This window comes from Perca flavescens, chromosome 12, assembly GCF_004354835.1.
Source record: "Perca flavescens isolate YP-PL-M2 chromosome 12, PFLA_1.0, whole genome shotgun sequence".
Taxonomy (NCBI): Eukaryota; Metazoa; Chordata; class Actinopteri; order Perciformes; family Percidae; genus Perca; species Perca flavescens.
In genome coordinates, this window is record NC_041342.1 from 5,956,240 (window position 1) to 5,972,856 (window position 16,617).

General features: G+C 44.1%; 2 protein-coding genes across 5 annotated transcripts; both read right to left on the reverse strand.

Moving 5' to 3' along the window:
• Positions 1-111: 111 nt before the first annotated feature.
• sema4e (semaphorin 4e) lies at positions 112-9,910 on the reverse strand. 4 transcript variants are annotated; one of them, XM_028592339.1, is made up of 16 exons: positions 9,478-9,910; positions 9,301-9,358; positions 7,824-8,137; positions 7,530-7,675; positions 6,398-6,460; positions 5,378-5,476; positions 5,145-5,244; positions 4,953-5,063; positions 3,378-3,529; positions 3,008-3,186; positions 2,546-2,702; positions 2,154-2,376; positions 1,901-2,016; positions 1,599-1,756; positions 1,457-1,509; positions 112-1,294 (listed from the first exon to the last, which is right to left on the reverse strand). In XM_028592339.1, the coding sequence occupies exons 3-16, from the start codon at positions 7,930-7,932 to the stop codon at positions 618-620; spliced, it is 2,343 nt and encodes a 780-aa protein (XP_028448140.1). In that variant the 5' UTR covers positions 7,933-8,137; positions 9,301-9,358; positions 9,478-9,910; the 3' UTR covers positions 112-617. The 4 variants fall into 4 exon arrangements, with proteins under 4 accessions (XP_028448140.1, XP_028448139.1, XP_028448141.1 ...); XM_028592338.1 differs by having other exon boundaries at positions 9,301-9,910; XM_028592340.1 differs by lacking the exons at positions 9,301-9,358; positions 9,478-9,910 and adding an exon at positions 8,763-8,840.
• A 1,022-nt stretch (positions 9,911-10,932) lies between these two features.
• Positions 10,933-16,567, reverse strand: stap2a (signal transducing adaptor family member 2a). The gene is made up of 11 exons (XM_028593559.1): positions 16,426-16,567; positions 15,549-15,620; positions 15,260-15,379; positions 15,119-15,175; positions 14,881-15,032; positions 14,623-14,754; positions 14,440-14,509; positions 13,535-13,637; positions 13,336-13,431; positions 13,124-13,252; positions 10,933-12,411 (listed from the first exon to the last, which is right to left on the reverse strand). The coding sequence occupies exons 1-11, from the start codon at positions 16,531-16,533 to the stop codon at positions 12,356-12,358; spliced, it is 1,095 nt and encodes a 364-aa protein (XP_028449360.1). The 5' UTR covers positions 16,534-16,567; the 3' UTR covers positions 10,933-12,355.
• Positions 16,568-16,617: the final 50 nt, after the last annotated feature.

Here is a 16,617-nt window from a genome sequence, read left to right on the forward strand (position 1 = left end):
TAGTGCAATGTTGAAATCGCAATATTTGTTAAAGGCAAAATGTGTCAAACCATTCTGAATCAAGTATTGTGGTGCTGCAGAGACGTCCCGGCCTAAAAATCCTATCCTACAGACTAAATAAAAAATCTGTTTGGTACAAATCCTTGCAAAAATCACACTAAAATTATTTTGATAATCATTTCATCGTTCCCTCCACTATCGGTCAATATAATCGCAATTAGATATTTTCCTTATGTCGTGCAGCCCTAGTTTTGACTAGAAACAAATGGCTCGGGGCATTCCCATTTCTCAAACTTTAGCAGTACTGAAATTGTATTATAACTGTAACTACATATAATATAACTTAAAGTTATAATTAGCCAACGCAGCCAATACGACCCTGAATCACAGAGATGAAGACTCGCATGGGATTCAAATGATCACACAACCTCTGTTTGGCAAAATATGGTAGGTTTTTGCGGCATTTGCGGTGGAATTTTTACCTGGCAAATTAAGATCTTGGATGACCTCGGCAATTATTACAAAATTACTAGAGGTCCACAGGTAATACGAGTACTGTGAGAATAGGGCTATAGACTGTACAAGTAGAACTTATCACAGCAATGCGCTTGTCATTTTCAAATTTCTGACTCGTCATCAATATACTGCAGAGATGGAAGAAGAACTTTTGGGCCGTCGTTCTCCTCCCCAGGCGCGCTGAATGCCGCCTCCCCTCCGGTGTGGTGGTTATTACTGCCGTTGCTTGTTCCCGACACCAGGGGCTTGTCTTCGGCCAGTGCAGGCCTCAGTGCATCCTGGTAGGTCACGGTGGTGTTCAGACCCCCCTTCTCAGGAGTCTCCTTGGATTGCTCTCTATTCTTCTTTCTGCAGTTCCAGGGCAGTGGTAGGTGGCCTTTGTAAAAATTCCAAGCCAAAAGGGCAAGAAAGGAAACTAGCAGGAGCCCGACTATGGCCTGCAGTCCAGCCACAGAGGGGCCATCCATCTGAGCCTGGGGAAAAATCAGTCTCCCATCCTTAGATTCCGCTGAAGCCACGCTAACCTGGTACTCGGCCACAGTGGTTGTGTACTCGCCGGCCTTGGAGAGCTCCACAGACAGGCAGCGGTACCGACCGCCGTCTGTGTCTGTGGCGTTGAGGATGAGCAGTGCATCCTGTAGAAGCTGATGGCGAGTCGACGGCGTCAGAGGGCTGCCGTCCCGCTTCCAACTGGTTTTCGCCAGGGTGGAAGACGAAGGGCAATGGAGCTTCAGGTTTCCGCCGGGCCAGATGGAGATATTCATAGGCTTCACAGGATCTGAAAACAAAACAGGGGTCCTTCACATCATACATATTCATTTTAATAAGTAACAAACAATGGTTATTTCAAGTTTAAGGAGTAGAACATACTGCAAACCCTGCCAGGTTAATTGAGAATCACCCATCACCCTTCTTTGGGTGATAGTGTGCACTGACTCACCAGCATGTGGGCACAGAGAGGCATTTCCCTCTTTCACACTTTGGATTAGTTCTCTAAAGCAAAAGACACAATTATTGAAAATTAAATTTGGATAGAACATATATCAACACTGCTTTCTCCACATGTTGGGACAGCTGCCTACCTTTGTGAATTAGAAAGGACAAGACATTTCCCAACAGCCTTGTCCCAGCCACAGTATGGGTCTCTGGCTAGAACACAGTCCAGACAGGATGAGGACCTCCCACAGGTGGCCAGTGGTATCTGTGCTGCTCCGTAGTCTGAGCCCGCATACAGCTGACCCTGTACACAATGGATCCAATCACGCACAGACACCGAGCAAGGGCACGTATGTAGGTGCTTTACTGTAATGTACTATGAACACAATTGAATAGTGATATAAAAGTAAAAAGCCATTAATTAGGCTATGCCAGACTTTTTAATTACCGTGACATTAGAGAATTTCAGAATCTTGATTGGCTCTGGGGGCTGGAAGATTTGCACTTCCTCTATGATGAACATCTCTCCATCGTAGTTCACTGCTTTTAGCAATGTGCCTTCCTCTTTACGTACAAAAACAGAAACATACTATATTTACCTTCTGACGCATATGGCTTACCACCGATATTGTCAAGTTATCAAAAGCAGCAAAGTGAAATATACACCGGGAGTGGCAGTGTGTTGCGCCCGATGCACAAACCTGTGCCTATGAACATCACACGGTACTTCTCTCCATCTGCTGCCTGCACTTGGTTGACTAGGATGCGTGTGAATGTAGCTCCCTTTCTCACCAGTACAGGCTTCTCTCCTATTGGCTGGATAGCTTGGTCCATGAGGGGCCTATCTTTGATAAATTGAAGGGTCCGGTCTGGGAGGTGCAGGCTCTGATTTATACCCATTTTACGAGCCGCGTTGTTTATACACTGGCGAGAAAAGAAGGGAAGGAAAGAGAAAGGCGAGAACAACGGAGTCAGCGTACAAAAGGAATCAGTTTCCTGCTGGGACACTCGTTAAAAAAAAAAAAGTTGCCTTTTGAGTTTTGCCTTTGTTTCTAACACAAGCACACACACGTTGAATAGTGGGCAGACTCACAGCTCCGGGCCGAGGGACTGGGACATCTCCGCTGTACATAACCCACTTAACAAAAGAGGTTTCTACGGGGACTGGGGTCTTGTACTTCCCCTCTGCAAACACTCTGCTGATGTCAGACACGCGGTACGCACACACTGCAGACAGGTCTGATGTGTCCCTGAAACACACACACACACACACACACACACACACACACACACACACACACACACACACACACACACACACACACACACACACACACACACACACACACACACACACACACACACACACACACACACACACACACACACACACACACACACACACACACACACACACACACACACACACACACACACACACACACACACACACACACACAGAAAATGTGAGCCAAGTGGTGTGCCAAAGCAATTAAGGAGAAAGAGACCACAAGAAACACACACAAAAAAAGCGGTTTGTTCATTCAAAACGTACAACTGTGGTGTGAAGATGGCGTAGAACAAACAGTCCTTCCAGGGCTGCTGTGGGTCACACGAGCGGTAAGTGTCCTGAATAATGTACGGCAGCTGAGACTCCAGCACTGGACAGTCCATTCTGGCCTTCAGGAAGGATGTCCATTTCTTCTGCAAGGTCCTCTGACCTCCGAGATCCCCCTGTGAGCACAGAAAGACCCCATAATGCCAACGTTGATAAGTGGAAAAACACGAAGACAAACGGGATGCCCAATCAAGCAGCGGAAAAGGCGGTATGAGCGCCACTGAGGAAGTGCTGTTTATATGGTATTGTCATTTTGGGGAAATGGAGCCGCGACAAATAAGTGAATGCAGGATAAACTCTTGTTCACCTTGCAGACGCGGGCCACACGGGAAACCACCAGTTTGTTGTAGCAGTCGCACTCCACCGCCGTCTCGCTGAAGAACAGGTAAACCTTATCATCATCTCCCGCCTCACTCATGTAACTCTCTGGCATCTGAGCCATGGAAACAAAGTTGGGCTCTGGCATAGAAAGAAGAAACGTCAATGAGCAAATCATTAAGGTAAAACAGCCCACCTCGGTTCAGACAGTGAAGCCCTTGCATGAGCAGCATCTTGCAATAAACTCATTGCATACTAGGGCTGGGTTTAAATATATGGATTTCCCGATTTAAAAATTGATTTTATTATTTATTTATTGTGTTGACTGCTGTAGTGTGTTCATGCTAAATAAAAAGTGCATTAATGTAACTGCTTTGGGGTCAGTTCTTAATGTAAACACTGATACTTTTAATAATGCAGCAGGTTACAGGGAACCTTGTACAATTGTAGAATCTCTTTCATATCCAAGAAAAATTGTATTTGTAACTGAAATAGGCCATAATTTAGCGTGACAAGCCAGACCCACATCAAGATGTTGGGTTTGGGAACTCACCACTGGAGTGGCTAAATCCGAGGGGCGGGATAAACGGTTGTCTTTCAAATTCCCTCTGCACGCAATAGGATAGTGCTTCTACCAACCAGAGCAACGCTAGTTGATAGATTAAACTTTTGCCGTATCCGGTCGGCAAAACTCCGAACGCATCTTCCTTTTTTAAAAAGGTCCCATGACATGGTGCTCTTTGGATGCTTTTATATAGGCCTTAGTGGTCCCCTAATACTGTATCTGAAGTCTCTTTCCCAAAATTCAGCATTGGTGCAGAATTACAACCACTAGAGCCAGTCCCACAATGAGCTTTCCTTAGGATGTGCCATTTCTGTGTCTATAGCTATTGAGGAGGAGAGAGGGAGGGGCAAGGTGGAGGGGAGGGTGTGGCCTTGACCAACTGCCACTTTGCTCGTTTGAAAGCCATGATGTCTCTCTCTCATGGGTGGGCCAAATTCTCTGGGCGGGCAAAGCAGAGAAAGGGGAGGTAAACTTGCTCCTTATGACCTCATAAGGAGAAGATTCCAGATCGGCCCATCTGAGCTTTCATTTTCTCAAAGGCAGAGCAGGATACCCAGGGCTCGGTTTACACCTATCGCCATTTCTAGCCACTGGGGGACCATAGGCAGGCTGGGGGAACACATATTAATGTTAAAAAACCTCATAAAGTGAAATTGTCATGCCATGGGACCTTCAAGAATGACTTCAGTGCCGTTCTTTGTTCCTCCAAGTCTTCCAGAGTCGCGGCCAAAGCCGATTCCAAAGACCGCTTTTCGCCAGCAGCAGCAGCCATCTTCTTTGTTTTCAAGTAGCAGGGAATTCACGAGGAACCGTCGCAACTCTGTCGTCAATACGACTCTATACACGATGTGATAGGCCCGACCAGAGTTTTGTAGATTTCTAGGCTAGCCATTATTGACATTTAATCGAAAATAGAGTCAAATCGGGAACTTGTGAATCGGAATCGATTCGGAAGATCGGTGGCGATACACAGCCCTATTACGTATGATCACATCTTACCGTTAAGCCAGGAGCTCTTGAACTCAGTACGTATGGCGACAGAAGAGCTGCGCATCAGGACGGGTTCAGAGCCAAGGAAGTTCATTGAAGTGGCTGAGTATAGGCTGTTTTCTGGCAAGACACAAATTTAAAATACAATTTGCTATATGAACTGTTCCTCAATTCTTTATCTTTTGTAGAACTGCTACTCACCAACCATGATGGAGGCATATCTCTGGAAAGGATCAAATGGACACTTCCCTTTGCCATCCTCTCGTCTCTTCTCCAGAGTCAGGTTTCCATCTGCGTAGGACTGCACAGACAAACGCAGAGGCACTTTAAATCCTACACTTATTTTACACTCACTATGATTTGGATGTAATAAACTACACAGCATCAGTTTATACAGTATGGGATATAAATTGAGATAAGCAAGCACGTCTCACCATGTAATCACACTCGGGTTCAAAAGCATTTGTTCCACACACATACATCCTGTTGTCCTGCGTCTGATGCAGGATCCTGATATAGTTCTTGCACTCCGTCTGTAAATTGATTTTTTATTTTAAAAGCAGTGACAACATCTGCCCAATGGACCTTTTTCACAACAGACATTTTGACTTGTCATAGTAGGAAAAGCACAGCTGAAATTGATAACCTTAACGATGGCTCAGTTCCATCAAGTGTCCCAGTAAGCTATTTCAGTGAGTCAGCAGGCACCATACCAGGGCCTCTCCTAAGTGGAATGCAGCCATCAGTAATGGTTTTGAATACACCTGTGCTTTTCCTACTATGACATGTCAACATGTCTGCCGTGAAATAGGTAAATGTGAAATACAGTTTAAATAGCAAAAGCTTAAAAAAGGTACACTGTGTAGGAATTTCTCCCATCTAGCGTTGAAATTGTATTTTGCATTCAAACGAATAGTGCTGTTTGGCGCCTTGCTGTTTCAAATGCGTGTTGCAACTACGGTAGCCGTTATGTACCAAGAAGCTATGACAACATGTCTTCCAATTTTCGCTTTTTTGGTGACGAGGATTCCTTCTCCTGTGGCTCGGCATAAGTATGATCTCCATTATGAACTAAAGTGCAGGCTTTCAAATGTGCCGGGGCGGTGACAAGCACCTCTCACTGATCTCCTTCTCCGTTTCAGCTGGTTTCAGTCAGGGGACGCTGGCTCTGAATGAAAACGCGTTGTGGATTAGCTAGACAGGTAGGCTAGTGCTTTATGTCCCTCTCAGCGATTATAGTTTTTCAAAATGGCGGAACGACATGGAAGCCTCTTTGGACTTGCCTGTCCAATGTAAATACAGATAAGAAATTCTTCGCTTACAAGGATAAGTCATATCATTGGCAGAGGTCATTTTACACCAACGACGACATATTTATGAAGATGTTGATTTTAGCTAATACAATAGCCTACTTAAAACACTACACAGTGCACCTTTAAAAAAAAGGGACCCACCTCAGGATCTTTTCCTTTGTTTTTACAATCATCATTTTGCTTTTGCGTCACTTCCCATTTAACCTAAAAGAGGGAAAAACAAATTTAGTTTTTCAATGTTTTTTGTTTTCTTCAGTTGAAGTGTTTTCTGTTCTATCTTTGGCATTTACCATGCTTCTATTTGACATTTGACAGCATAGAGAGAGAGACAGACAGGTATGACATGCAACAAAAAATGTTCACTAAGTTAATGCAATGTGCTTATTAAACATAAAGATTAGAACCGCCCACCATTGTTTTGTATGGTTTTGGATACCAAAATGCTGAACATGAAAAGTTGGTACTTTTAACAGTGGTTTTAAGCACTCCCCCTCCCTTCCACTAGGTGGGGAGGGACGTCATAAGCGGAACTCCAATACAGTAGTAGGCTAGCAGCTACATTGGAGACCTAGCAAAAATGGTAAACTATTGTGTTTGTGCGGGGTGTACGAATTCATCAAAAACAGGGCAGAGGGTCCACAAGTTCCCCAAGGACATACGGCTGATTCGTGCCTGGGTGAGGTTTGTGGCTACGATTTTACTGCTGCCTCTGTGACTAAGTCAGCCGTCACATACAGCGAGCACTTCACCACAGAAGACTATGACCTGGAGACATGCGTCGGTTCAATATGGGTTTGAAACGCCGGGTAAGACTTATTTCCGATGCCATTCCTTCACGGCATTCACATTAATAACGTCTGTATAGGTTACCTACAGTTCTAAAAGGTTCTGATATAAAGAAAGTGTATGATGGTGAATGATAAGTGATACACTTTTACCATTGGGCATCCAGGACACCCAAAAGCAACACCTTGAACCATTTACACTCTTCATTAAAGAAACAAGGCACTTGTTAGGTTGATAAAAGTGTAGAGAAGCAAGTAAAATATCCTTGCAAATGTAACGGAAGTGGAGGTGTAACAGCTGAAATCAGCAAATAACTTCCAGTAAAGCTGGTTGGTTTTTAGTAAGTGTTGAATGTAAAGTCTCCTGGCAGGCCTGATACACAAGTTTGCTCTTAAAGATTTCTTAGCCCTGGGCCAAGAAATCTCTGATAAGAAATGTCGGACTACAGAACTAGTGTAATTGCATTGTTTAACGTCGGCGTTCTTACTGAAGCAAGTTTTTTGGAGATGTCGTTGAGGTCAAGAGCATACACTGCCTCCCTGGCACCCAGCAATAGCAGGTCCAGATCTTCTCTCAACAGCATGGTGGAGTAGTTGAACACTCCCTTCTCGTGAAACAGGTGAGCGTTGTTCCCTAGACACAGAACATGACTGATTAACCAACCCACAGTGATTAAACCCTGTCTCCCAATGAGTCAGCCCAAACGTAATCAAACCATGCGAGCCAACACGAGTTGACACATTCTAAGCCAAAGTTACACAAGACAGACAGCAACACTCACTATGGTAGGGCACAGATCTACGGGGGACACAGTCCAGTGGAGAGTCTTCTTCCAGCGCCAAGGCCAGGGCCAGCAGCCAAAAGACACAGAGGGCCGGCAGCAGATGCATGGCTTTTTTGTTCAAACTAAGAGGAATTTAAGCTTTTATTGTTTCCTTAACAGTCACTCATACAGGGGCAAAGTGAGCGAGCGGCATCTATGACGTGATGAGATCTGTGCGGACTCAAGGGCACTGGCCCCTTTACTGGCCCCGCTCAGCAGGCTGTCCATGATGAGATGGATGGCACAGACCAAAGAAACAAAGCCGAGGAGGACTGAAAGAGACAAGGTTGCATGGATATCACAATCAATTCCCCCCGGATGCTAACCTGACAGAAAAGAAGCTTCAAATATGTATACATGACACACAAAAAAAAATAAAACCACACAGTGAAGAGAAACATTTAAGATGTGTTCAAAACAAAAGCGAGAGAAACAAAGCAAAAGGGTAGAGGAATAGCGAAGAAAGGGCAGTGTGAGCTAAAGTCAGCGCGGCAATAATTCTGTCAGTGCCATAGTGATGTTAATGCAGCGCCGTGAAAGGCATTCAGCAGGGTGCAGGGATGTCAACTTCAGCTCTCCTGCAGCACCAAACACAAGCACACAATGAGAGATTCACAGAGAGCGCCAAAAGACTGGTGTGTGGTGTAGATGAGAGACGAAGTCTTGCAACAATTTTTTTTGTTGCAAGAGCTGATGCACACCTATGTTGCTCGCGCACACATGTACTACGGAAACATGTTGGTTTGACTCATCCTTACCACTAAACCCAAGTAAGTCTAGCAACAGAATAACAATTAGCCTGGGCTTGCTTCGCTTTTAATGACGGTAACAGCTGCTGTTTTCTGTTATTACGACCAGCAGTGTTACCACAACCTGCTAAGTGGGTGTGTAGCCTACTGGTGCTTCTTTCCCAAGAGAGGTCTGTGTATCACTGATGATGAGCTGCTGCTTGTCAGAGTATGCAGCCCCGATAAGATGTTTCAGATATTTAAGCCCGGGAGCCAAGACAGCGTCACTCAACGCCCAGCGCGCGCACGCACACGCGCGCACACACACACACACACACACGCACACACACACACACACACACACACACACACACACACACACACACACACACACACACACACACACACACACACACACACACACAAGCAAGAACAAGCCCGTCAGCAAGAGCATTAAAGTTAGTCTGAAATCAGTTGTTGAGTCAAAATGCAGCTCTGAGCAATTTAAGAGAAAGCGTGTGAGTTGTAATTGTGTATTTGGAATATCGTTTGTTATTTAAAGTACATTTTACTACATGTAATACAGCTTTTTTTTTTTTTTTTTTTTTAGCTCAAACTTCCCCAAAGCTGAAACAAACGTAGTGACAAAGGGCACGAGCTCAAGCAAGTTAACTGTCAACACACTCCTATCAAAGTAAATCACTTACCTGCTCTCAGACACGCCCAAGACTGCGGAGGTTTCCATTCAAAAATTAGTCCCAACACCTGTTTAAACGTAATTTCTAAACCATTAGCTACCTTGTTAACCAACAAGCTGGTAGTAAAACTAACTCATAATATTTCTAAATGGCTGAGAAGTGTAATTCCCTCTCACACACACACACCTTGCTAAAGCTTAACGTACGCTGAGATGTAAAAGTTCGCGCTAGCTTGCAACTTCCTTTAACGTAGAAACGCGGCAGGTTTTTACTTCTCTAAACTTAAGACATCAGGGGGAAAAACGCCTCTCTAACAGTTCAGCAGCCGGTCTGTCTCTATCGGGTTCTCTCAAAGTCACAGTAGTCATCCGTTATTGTAGAGAGACTCTCAGCGCTCACGTCCCGCGGTGAAGAGGGTCTGAATGGCTGGCTGCTGCTCCGGTTGGCCCCGCGCAGGTTGTTTTTTTTTTATACTTCCTTCAAACTGCCGTTGAGGCAGCGTAAGACGCGGATCTAAGGTCTGATTACGTTTTCGTGGTCCCCATATACATTTGTCTGTCGGTGGAGAGCACAGCTGACTCAAGATGGGCGAGGTAGAAAAATAAGCAGCTGGAGGTGTTCAATGGTTGGCACGTTTTCCTTTTTTTTTTTATTAGAGCAACATGTCCAAACAGGAGTAATGAAGCGTTACCTAGTGGTGTGTTGTGGGAGTTGTTTGTACTGCATGGGGTCTTATGAATGGATGGAGGTTTTAATCGTTCTGAAATTATCATATGATGATGGTATTATAGCAACATTACTACAAAATGATGCTGCACCTGTATTGTACATAATAATTATACTTAAACATGTTATTTATGAAATATAGGCCTATAGGTTATATGTGAGTCAGAGACTTCGATGTTATATGTGGTTGATACAACATGACCTGCTGCAAAATATCCAATCCAAATCTGTTTCTGTTATTTTGTCCAACGCACAGGCAGTGCATTAATAACAATAACTGACACATATATGGCACAATATTAGCAAAAACCCATCCGAGCTCCACGAAAAACATTATTTTATAAAATATTTTAATATTTTAAAATTTCACAAATCAAGAGAAACGACAAAGTAAAAATAAATTAGAATTAGAATTAAAATAAATAAATAACATACACTCATAAAAAAGAAAAGGTTAGCTGGCCCCATATGAAAAAATACTAGTACTGATATTTCAAATTTGATTCAAGTTTCCCCTGTAATAAAGGAAAGGCCAACAACATAATTGTTCCTGGTTTGAGAATTAAATTAGTGTGTGATTACGTATCATTGGAATGATGAAAACAATTTCATTTAAAAAATAAACAAACATGGAGAAACAGTTTATTTCCAATATAAATGTAATTGCTAAAAATGTGTTTCATCATGGTAGATTATCTAAACTGAAGGAATAAGGAAAACTTAAAAAAGCAATACACTAACCTCCATGTAAAACTGTAAAAAAAACAAAAAAAACAACAACAAATAAACACTAGTATTAATTTATTCCACCATTATCTAAGCTCCTCATTCTGCTGTTGTCACTCTGGGGTCGATCAATGACTGGGTCCCAACAGCCTGACATCCTTCAGGAAACAAAGAAGTGGACAAATCACATCCATGCAAAACCATTTAATGTCCTTGATATCTAACAAACACTATTCTTTGATAGCGATCAAGTAGACGCGACACATCATGTACAAACATACAAGAAACTGTTCATTGTAAGAGGACACTTACGAGTCAGTCGATCACAGTTTACTACTAGTACTCAGACGCTTCAAATCCGTTGGCCAATCGACATAATACACGTCAATGTAGAAATACATCTTAATTAAGCACCTTCAGACCTGTAGCCTAATAAACTATAATTAAAAGGTAGAGAGGTAGGGCGTGGTGTAATACTGTGATAAAGCCAAACGTCTTTGCCAGGTTCAGTCTGCAACATAAAAGTATATTTGTACTTTTGTTAATAATACCCAAATTACCATACCCAATTCTGTACCTTTTAGCTGACAGAGGGCACTCTCACATATGAATGCAGTAGATTGATTTTCTTGCAGAGGAATAGAACCACCTGCAGTTTTCTTGCAGGTCTGTCTGAGCACCGGTGAGTCGTAGCACCATACAGTAGCACGCACACAGTAGCAGAGAATAAGGAAACACTTTAAAATAAGCACCAACAGTACGGTTAAAAGTGGAGTCATAAATGAGCCACAAAGGTGTCATTGAATCAGCAATACGTGAATGGTTGCTTTATCAATCACAAATAGCACTCGTGAGCAGCAGGCAGAGATTGTCCAATTTTCAGTGCCTAGCCAGCTCAACTGTATTCAGACGATTTTTGTATTCAGACGATTTTTTTCTTTCTTTTTTTTTTTTCAGTCATGTTACATGTGGTGAGTTGAGTGAAGAGAACTGCTGAGCTGAAACCCGAGCATGCCTGGCTTATTATACTTTCAGAGCACATAAAGTGTCTCAGGTCAGAGTTTGTCGCTCCGCTGTTGATCTTGGCAGTCTGTGGTTTATTTGTCCTTCCGAGAGTTGCGGCGGTAACATCGGCGGCTCAGACGAGGGCTCAGACGAGAAAACATCAGGCTCAGTTGGTGGTCCTGAACGCGTCAGTGCTTCTCCGATAGCTGCCAGTCATATTGATTCAGTGTGGACTGTATTCTGAGGGAAAATGTATTTGTTGTGGCACTATTGTTTTTTGCTCAGTGGCACTTTGTAAACAGCTTTATGCAAGTGGACAAAGCACTAGTGGATTGTTACCCTAACCAAAAGGCAGGCAGCCTTTTACGAGGTTTTATGAACCGAATCCAGTGTTTACCAGCCATACATGCTCTTAAGGAGCTAACCAGAGTCAATTTAACCATCAAAGTCCAACATTTTGTATCTCCCTACGAGAAAGTGGCGGTATTCGTACTCCGTTGTCTGCCACCTAGAAGGCACAGGATGAATACATAGCTGCGGTGAGAAGGGGGTTTGGCACTGAAGATATTGAGTATGCTGTGACGGGAGGTCGTTCCTTATGAAAACGTCACTCCTGACTGGCTCGTCTCTTCTCCAGCTTCATTTTGAGTTCCTCATTAAGTGCTGTGGGAAGACAGAAGACACACATCACGTTAGGTCTGCTTTTATATACAGTAGATCTACGTGTCTCTAGAACATTTGTTAACTGTACAGTATTGCTACGAAATGTGCTGTTGTTTATTTACTGTAAATCAGGGTAGACTGCAGGGGAGCGTGTCTATGTTCCCTGGGTTCTATGTTCCCTGGGTTCTATGTTCCCTGGGTCCTATGTTCCCCTCTTTGTATGAGACTGGGGAACATAGGACCCTTTTTCAAAAAAAGGGTCCTATGTTCCCCAGTCTGTTACTTTTTCCAACATTACTGCCAAAATCCATGGCAAATAGGCCTATGTAGGCCTACGGTCTGTTTGACGCGCATATGCAAATAGGCCTAGATGAGGAAAGATTAGGTCAGGGGTGGCAAACCTGCAGGTCTCGAGCTGCATGCGGCTTTTTGGCTGCTCTGTTAATTATGTCACTTTATCTAACCCTATGCCACTTTATCTAACCCTAACCCTATGTCACTTTATCTAACCCTAACCCTAAGGTGGGCCATGCGACGGTAGGCCATGCTGAGAGTCTACCATAAAGATTGACAGATTGTGGGGAACATAAGACCCTTTTTCAGAAAAAGGGTCCTATGCTCTCCGGTATGTATTGCTACAGGGGAACATAGGACCCGGGAAACATAGGGATGACCCTGACTGCAGCAGGTGAGACCTGCATCGTGTACTCACTCTGTGCGAGAGGCGAAGGGGAGAGGATGAGCCGTCTCATCGGGTTGGTGGGCGAGGCCGGCGCTGGTGAGGTCAGGATACGGCGGTCGGGGGCGGGAGACCTGGACAGGGGGCTGCTGGGCCAACGATCTGCACCGGAACGTATAAGCAGTGATCAGTGTCGCTGTCTGTCTGCGCACTGTCTGCATGGGGTTTATGTGACCGAGACAAACCTTGTTTTGGAGGCAGGGCAGGAGCCTTTGGCAGGGGGCTGGAGGGGGCAGTGTGCAGGATCCTTTCTCCATTCTCATCATTGGCGGAAACATATGCTGATGACACAAACGGAATTTAACATGGTCAGCCTCATTGATTACTTGTAAGGAAAGCCCATGGACAGACAACAAAAGAATCTTGAGAATGTGTGCGTCTCACTGATATTCTCTTCGTAAGGCTCCTCCAGTAGGAAGGGCTGCAGAGTTCCTGCTGTCTTCTCTACCAGAGCGTCGATGACCTCATGCAGCGTAGCACAGGGAATCTGGAAGAGAGAACCTGTTGTATTATACGTCTAAAGATGCTGTTTCCATACAGTCTGAGACATTGTTGATTGCCATCATCTCAAAGCATTACTCAAATGTTATGTTCTATATTTCCTCTTCATATATTGTAATCGTGTAACCCTTTGTGTGCCGATTTGTTGCCATGTCCCAAAAAAATCCTCAAAATTGAAAAAGACCTTTAGAAAATGAATGAATACATGTGACGATACTAGCTATATTTACTGCTGACAAGTTGTCACTTCAGAAGGTTTTTTTTTCCCGACAGTAAACAGGACAGAGAGCCTTTTGGAGATTTTCATAATTAAATATTCATCTCTCCACTTTACAGATCTGTTATGTGTTTTCTATCTTTTCACATATCTAACCCCATGACAGGGATGCATCGATCAAATATGCCGGTTCTGTATTGTTACTAGTACAATGAAGCAGATCAGGTATTGGCCATGATGTGACTGATATGCGTACATTAACATTTTTGTTCTTTATAGAGGTATTATAAAAGGACGTGTTCCTGCAATCAGTCACATCAGTTACGACAAAACATGGACTCAAGTTTTTAGTGGAGTGTTACACAGATTATAAATCTAGCAAAAGCACTGGTATCCGATACCCTGATTTAAAGTATTGGAAACTCTATGGAGAGGGAAACTGTTAAGATTGATGAATCCCTAAGCTGAGGTTTTTCCTGTAAAAACACAACCATGACTTTTTATACAGAATGATTCCACTTTAAGAAATGTTGTAAGATGTGAAGAGAATCTGCAAGTATGAAACACTTACAGGATTTTCTACATCAATGACATAACCACCTTGGTCCCTCTGAGTCACACGGTAATGTCTGAACACTGACCTGGAGCAAAAAAAAAAGAGAGAAAACACAAAGCTTGTGACGTTTGCAGTGAATGTAGCGTCAGACTCTTGACATTTGCGGCTGTAGTGCTCAGATGGTCAGCGGTTGTTTACCCGTTGAGGTCCTGCCGAGTAGTGACAGCCAACGAGCACCCATCTCTGCCCGGCCGGAGCAACATGTTGCCACAGTCCGGGTGTCTCTCTAAAAGGACTTCAGCCTCGGTTCGAGACACCGGTCGAAAACACCTGCATGCCACACACACACAGACACACACACACACACACATTAAATGGTCATATAATCACACAATCAAAAAGGCACTATAGCTCCAGTGCATCCTCTCAACAAAACTCAGAGGACGGAGAACTCACGGTGGGATCTCTCCTACTAAAGGCACAGAGAGGGGCGAGGGAGGAGCACGCGTGGGGGTGCGGGTTCTCCGTCTGGACCTCTCTTTGTCCACCACTTCCTTCAGCATCTGCAGCTGGCCCGGCAGCAACGTGAGACAGGACGGTACATTCAGCTGCGAATGGACAGAAGGGAGAATATTTTTAAGATCGCACAAGAGAGATACAGATTGATGCAGGTGTGCAAAAGATGAATATTTACATCTACAACGGAGTAGAGGAAACCTTTCCAAAGCTCCCTTGATTCCAAGTTAGGTGCCTAGAAAAGAGGATAGCACTGTTACACCTTGCAAAAAGTGCTCATTTTAGCACGCGTGTGTGTGTGCGTTTTGAGTGGCATTACTGTGAGTTTGGTCTCTCCATCCTTCATGCGCAGGATGAGTCTGGCTGCCTCCAGGTTTCTGTCCCGGCTGCAGTCATCCTTCAGGGACACAAAGCCACTGAGGTCCAGCTTCTCCACATACTGAAACAAACAAACAAACAAACAAACACACACACACACACACACACACACACACACACACACACACACACACACACACACACACACACACACACACACACACACACACACAAATCAGTTTAAACACACTATGATGCACAAACACCAAAATGTATGGTCTGAAACTTACATGACTGTCCTTGGCATTATTGAAGAAATACAAAGAATTCCCACACAGACAGGTCCACAGACGCCTGGATGCCTGTCACACACATAAATAAGGATGTGAAATAAGGTTATACACTTTTTTTTTCCAGTTGTGTTTAATGGATATTTCCTTTTTTATTACCCCCACATTTCCTGTCCCAAGAGATGAATAGGAAGTGAGCCACAGCTGCTGTCAATCTGTGGCCATGGATCAGTATAATACCCTGCACCTGAGCCAGGCTGTATTGCATTAAAAATGAGCCTAATGAGAGCGTAGGCCTGGGGGGAGGGTATCCCATTCTGTATTTGCCACCTTATATATGAATAATAATAATTTAAAAAAAAACATGCAAAAGAGTTATTGAGGAAACTTGTCAATTTTACTCTATGCAACTTTGTATTTCAGATATTTGAAATGCACAGCACATATCAAAAGATAATTTCTCTGGGTCAGCATTGCATTCTTGGTGATGAAAATGTATGGCAGACATAGCCTACAGATTCCTACTTATTAAGATACAGCCACAGATCGATCAAGTGATGTGATTTAAATGACATGCAATGTTTTGACACCAATCGAATTTCCGATTCATATGTTGTGATTCGTTCAGAAATCGTTGCACGCTTTCCCTGTTAGATTCTTGCAAAACCAGACTAACCGAACAAATCGTTGAACCCCCATGTAAAGCAATCCCCACCAGCACCAGTGTACAGTCTCGCCTCGCCCATTCTAACACAATAAGGAAGTTGACAGCTCTCTGGGAATGGGGGGGGGGGTCAGCCGGTGTGCGGTGCACATTGACCACCGCTACCCGTAGTTAGCATTGGAAACAACATGGCACTGCGCCGGGCGAGCCTACCTTTTCTTTCGGTCCTCGCTTTTCCAGGTATCCTTCGTAGTAGCAGGGCGGGAGCTGCGCCCGGGGTCCCCCTGGCCCGGAGCGCTGCCTGACGGGTGCAGCCGCCATGAGTGTCGCTGGCTTGGCACCGACCGAGGACAAAGGGGCGCTGAGCAATTCGGGGAGTGATGACACGCCTTCCCCGATGAGATA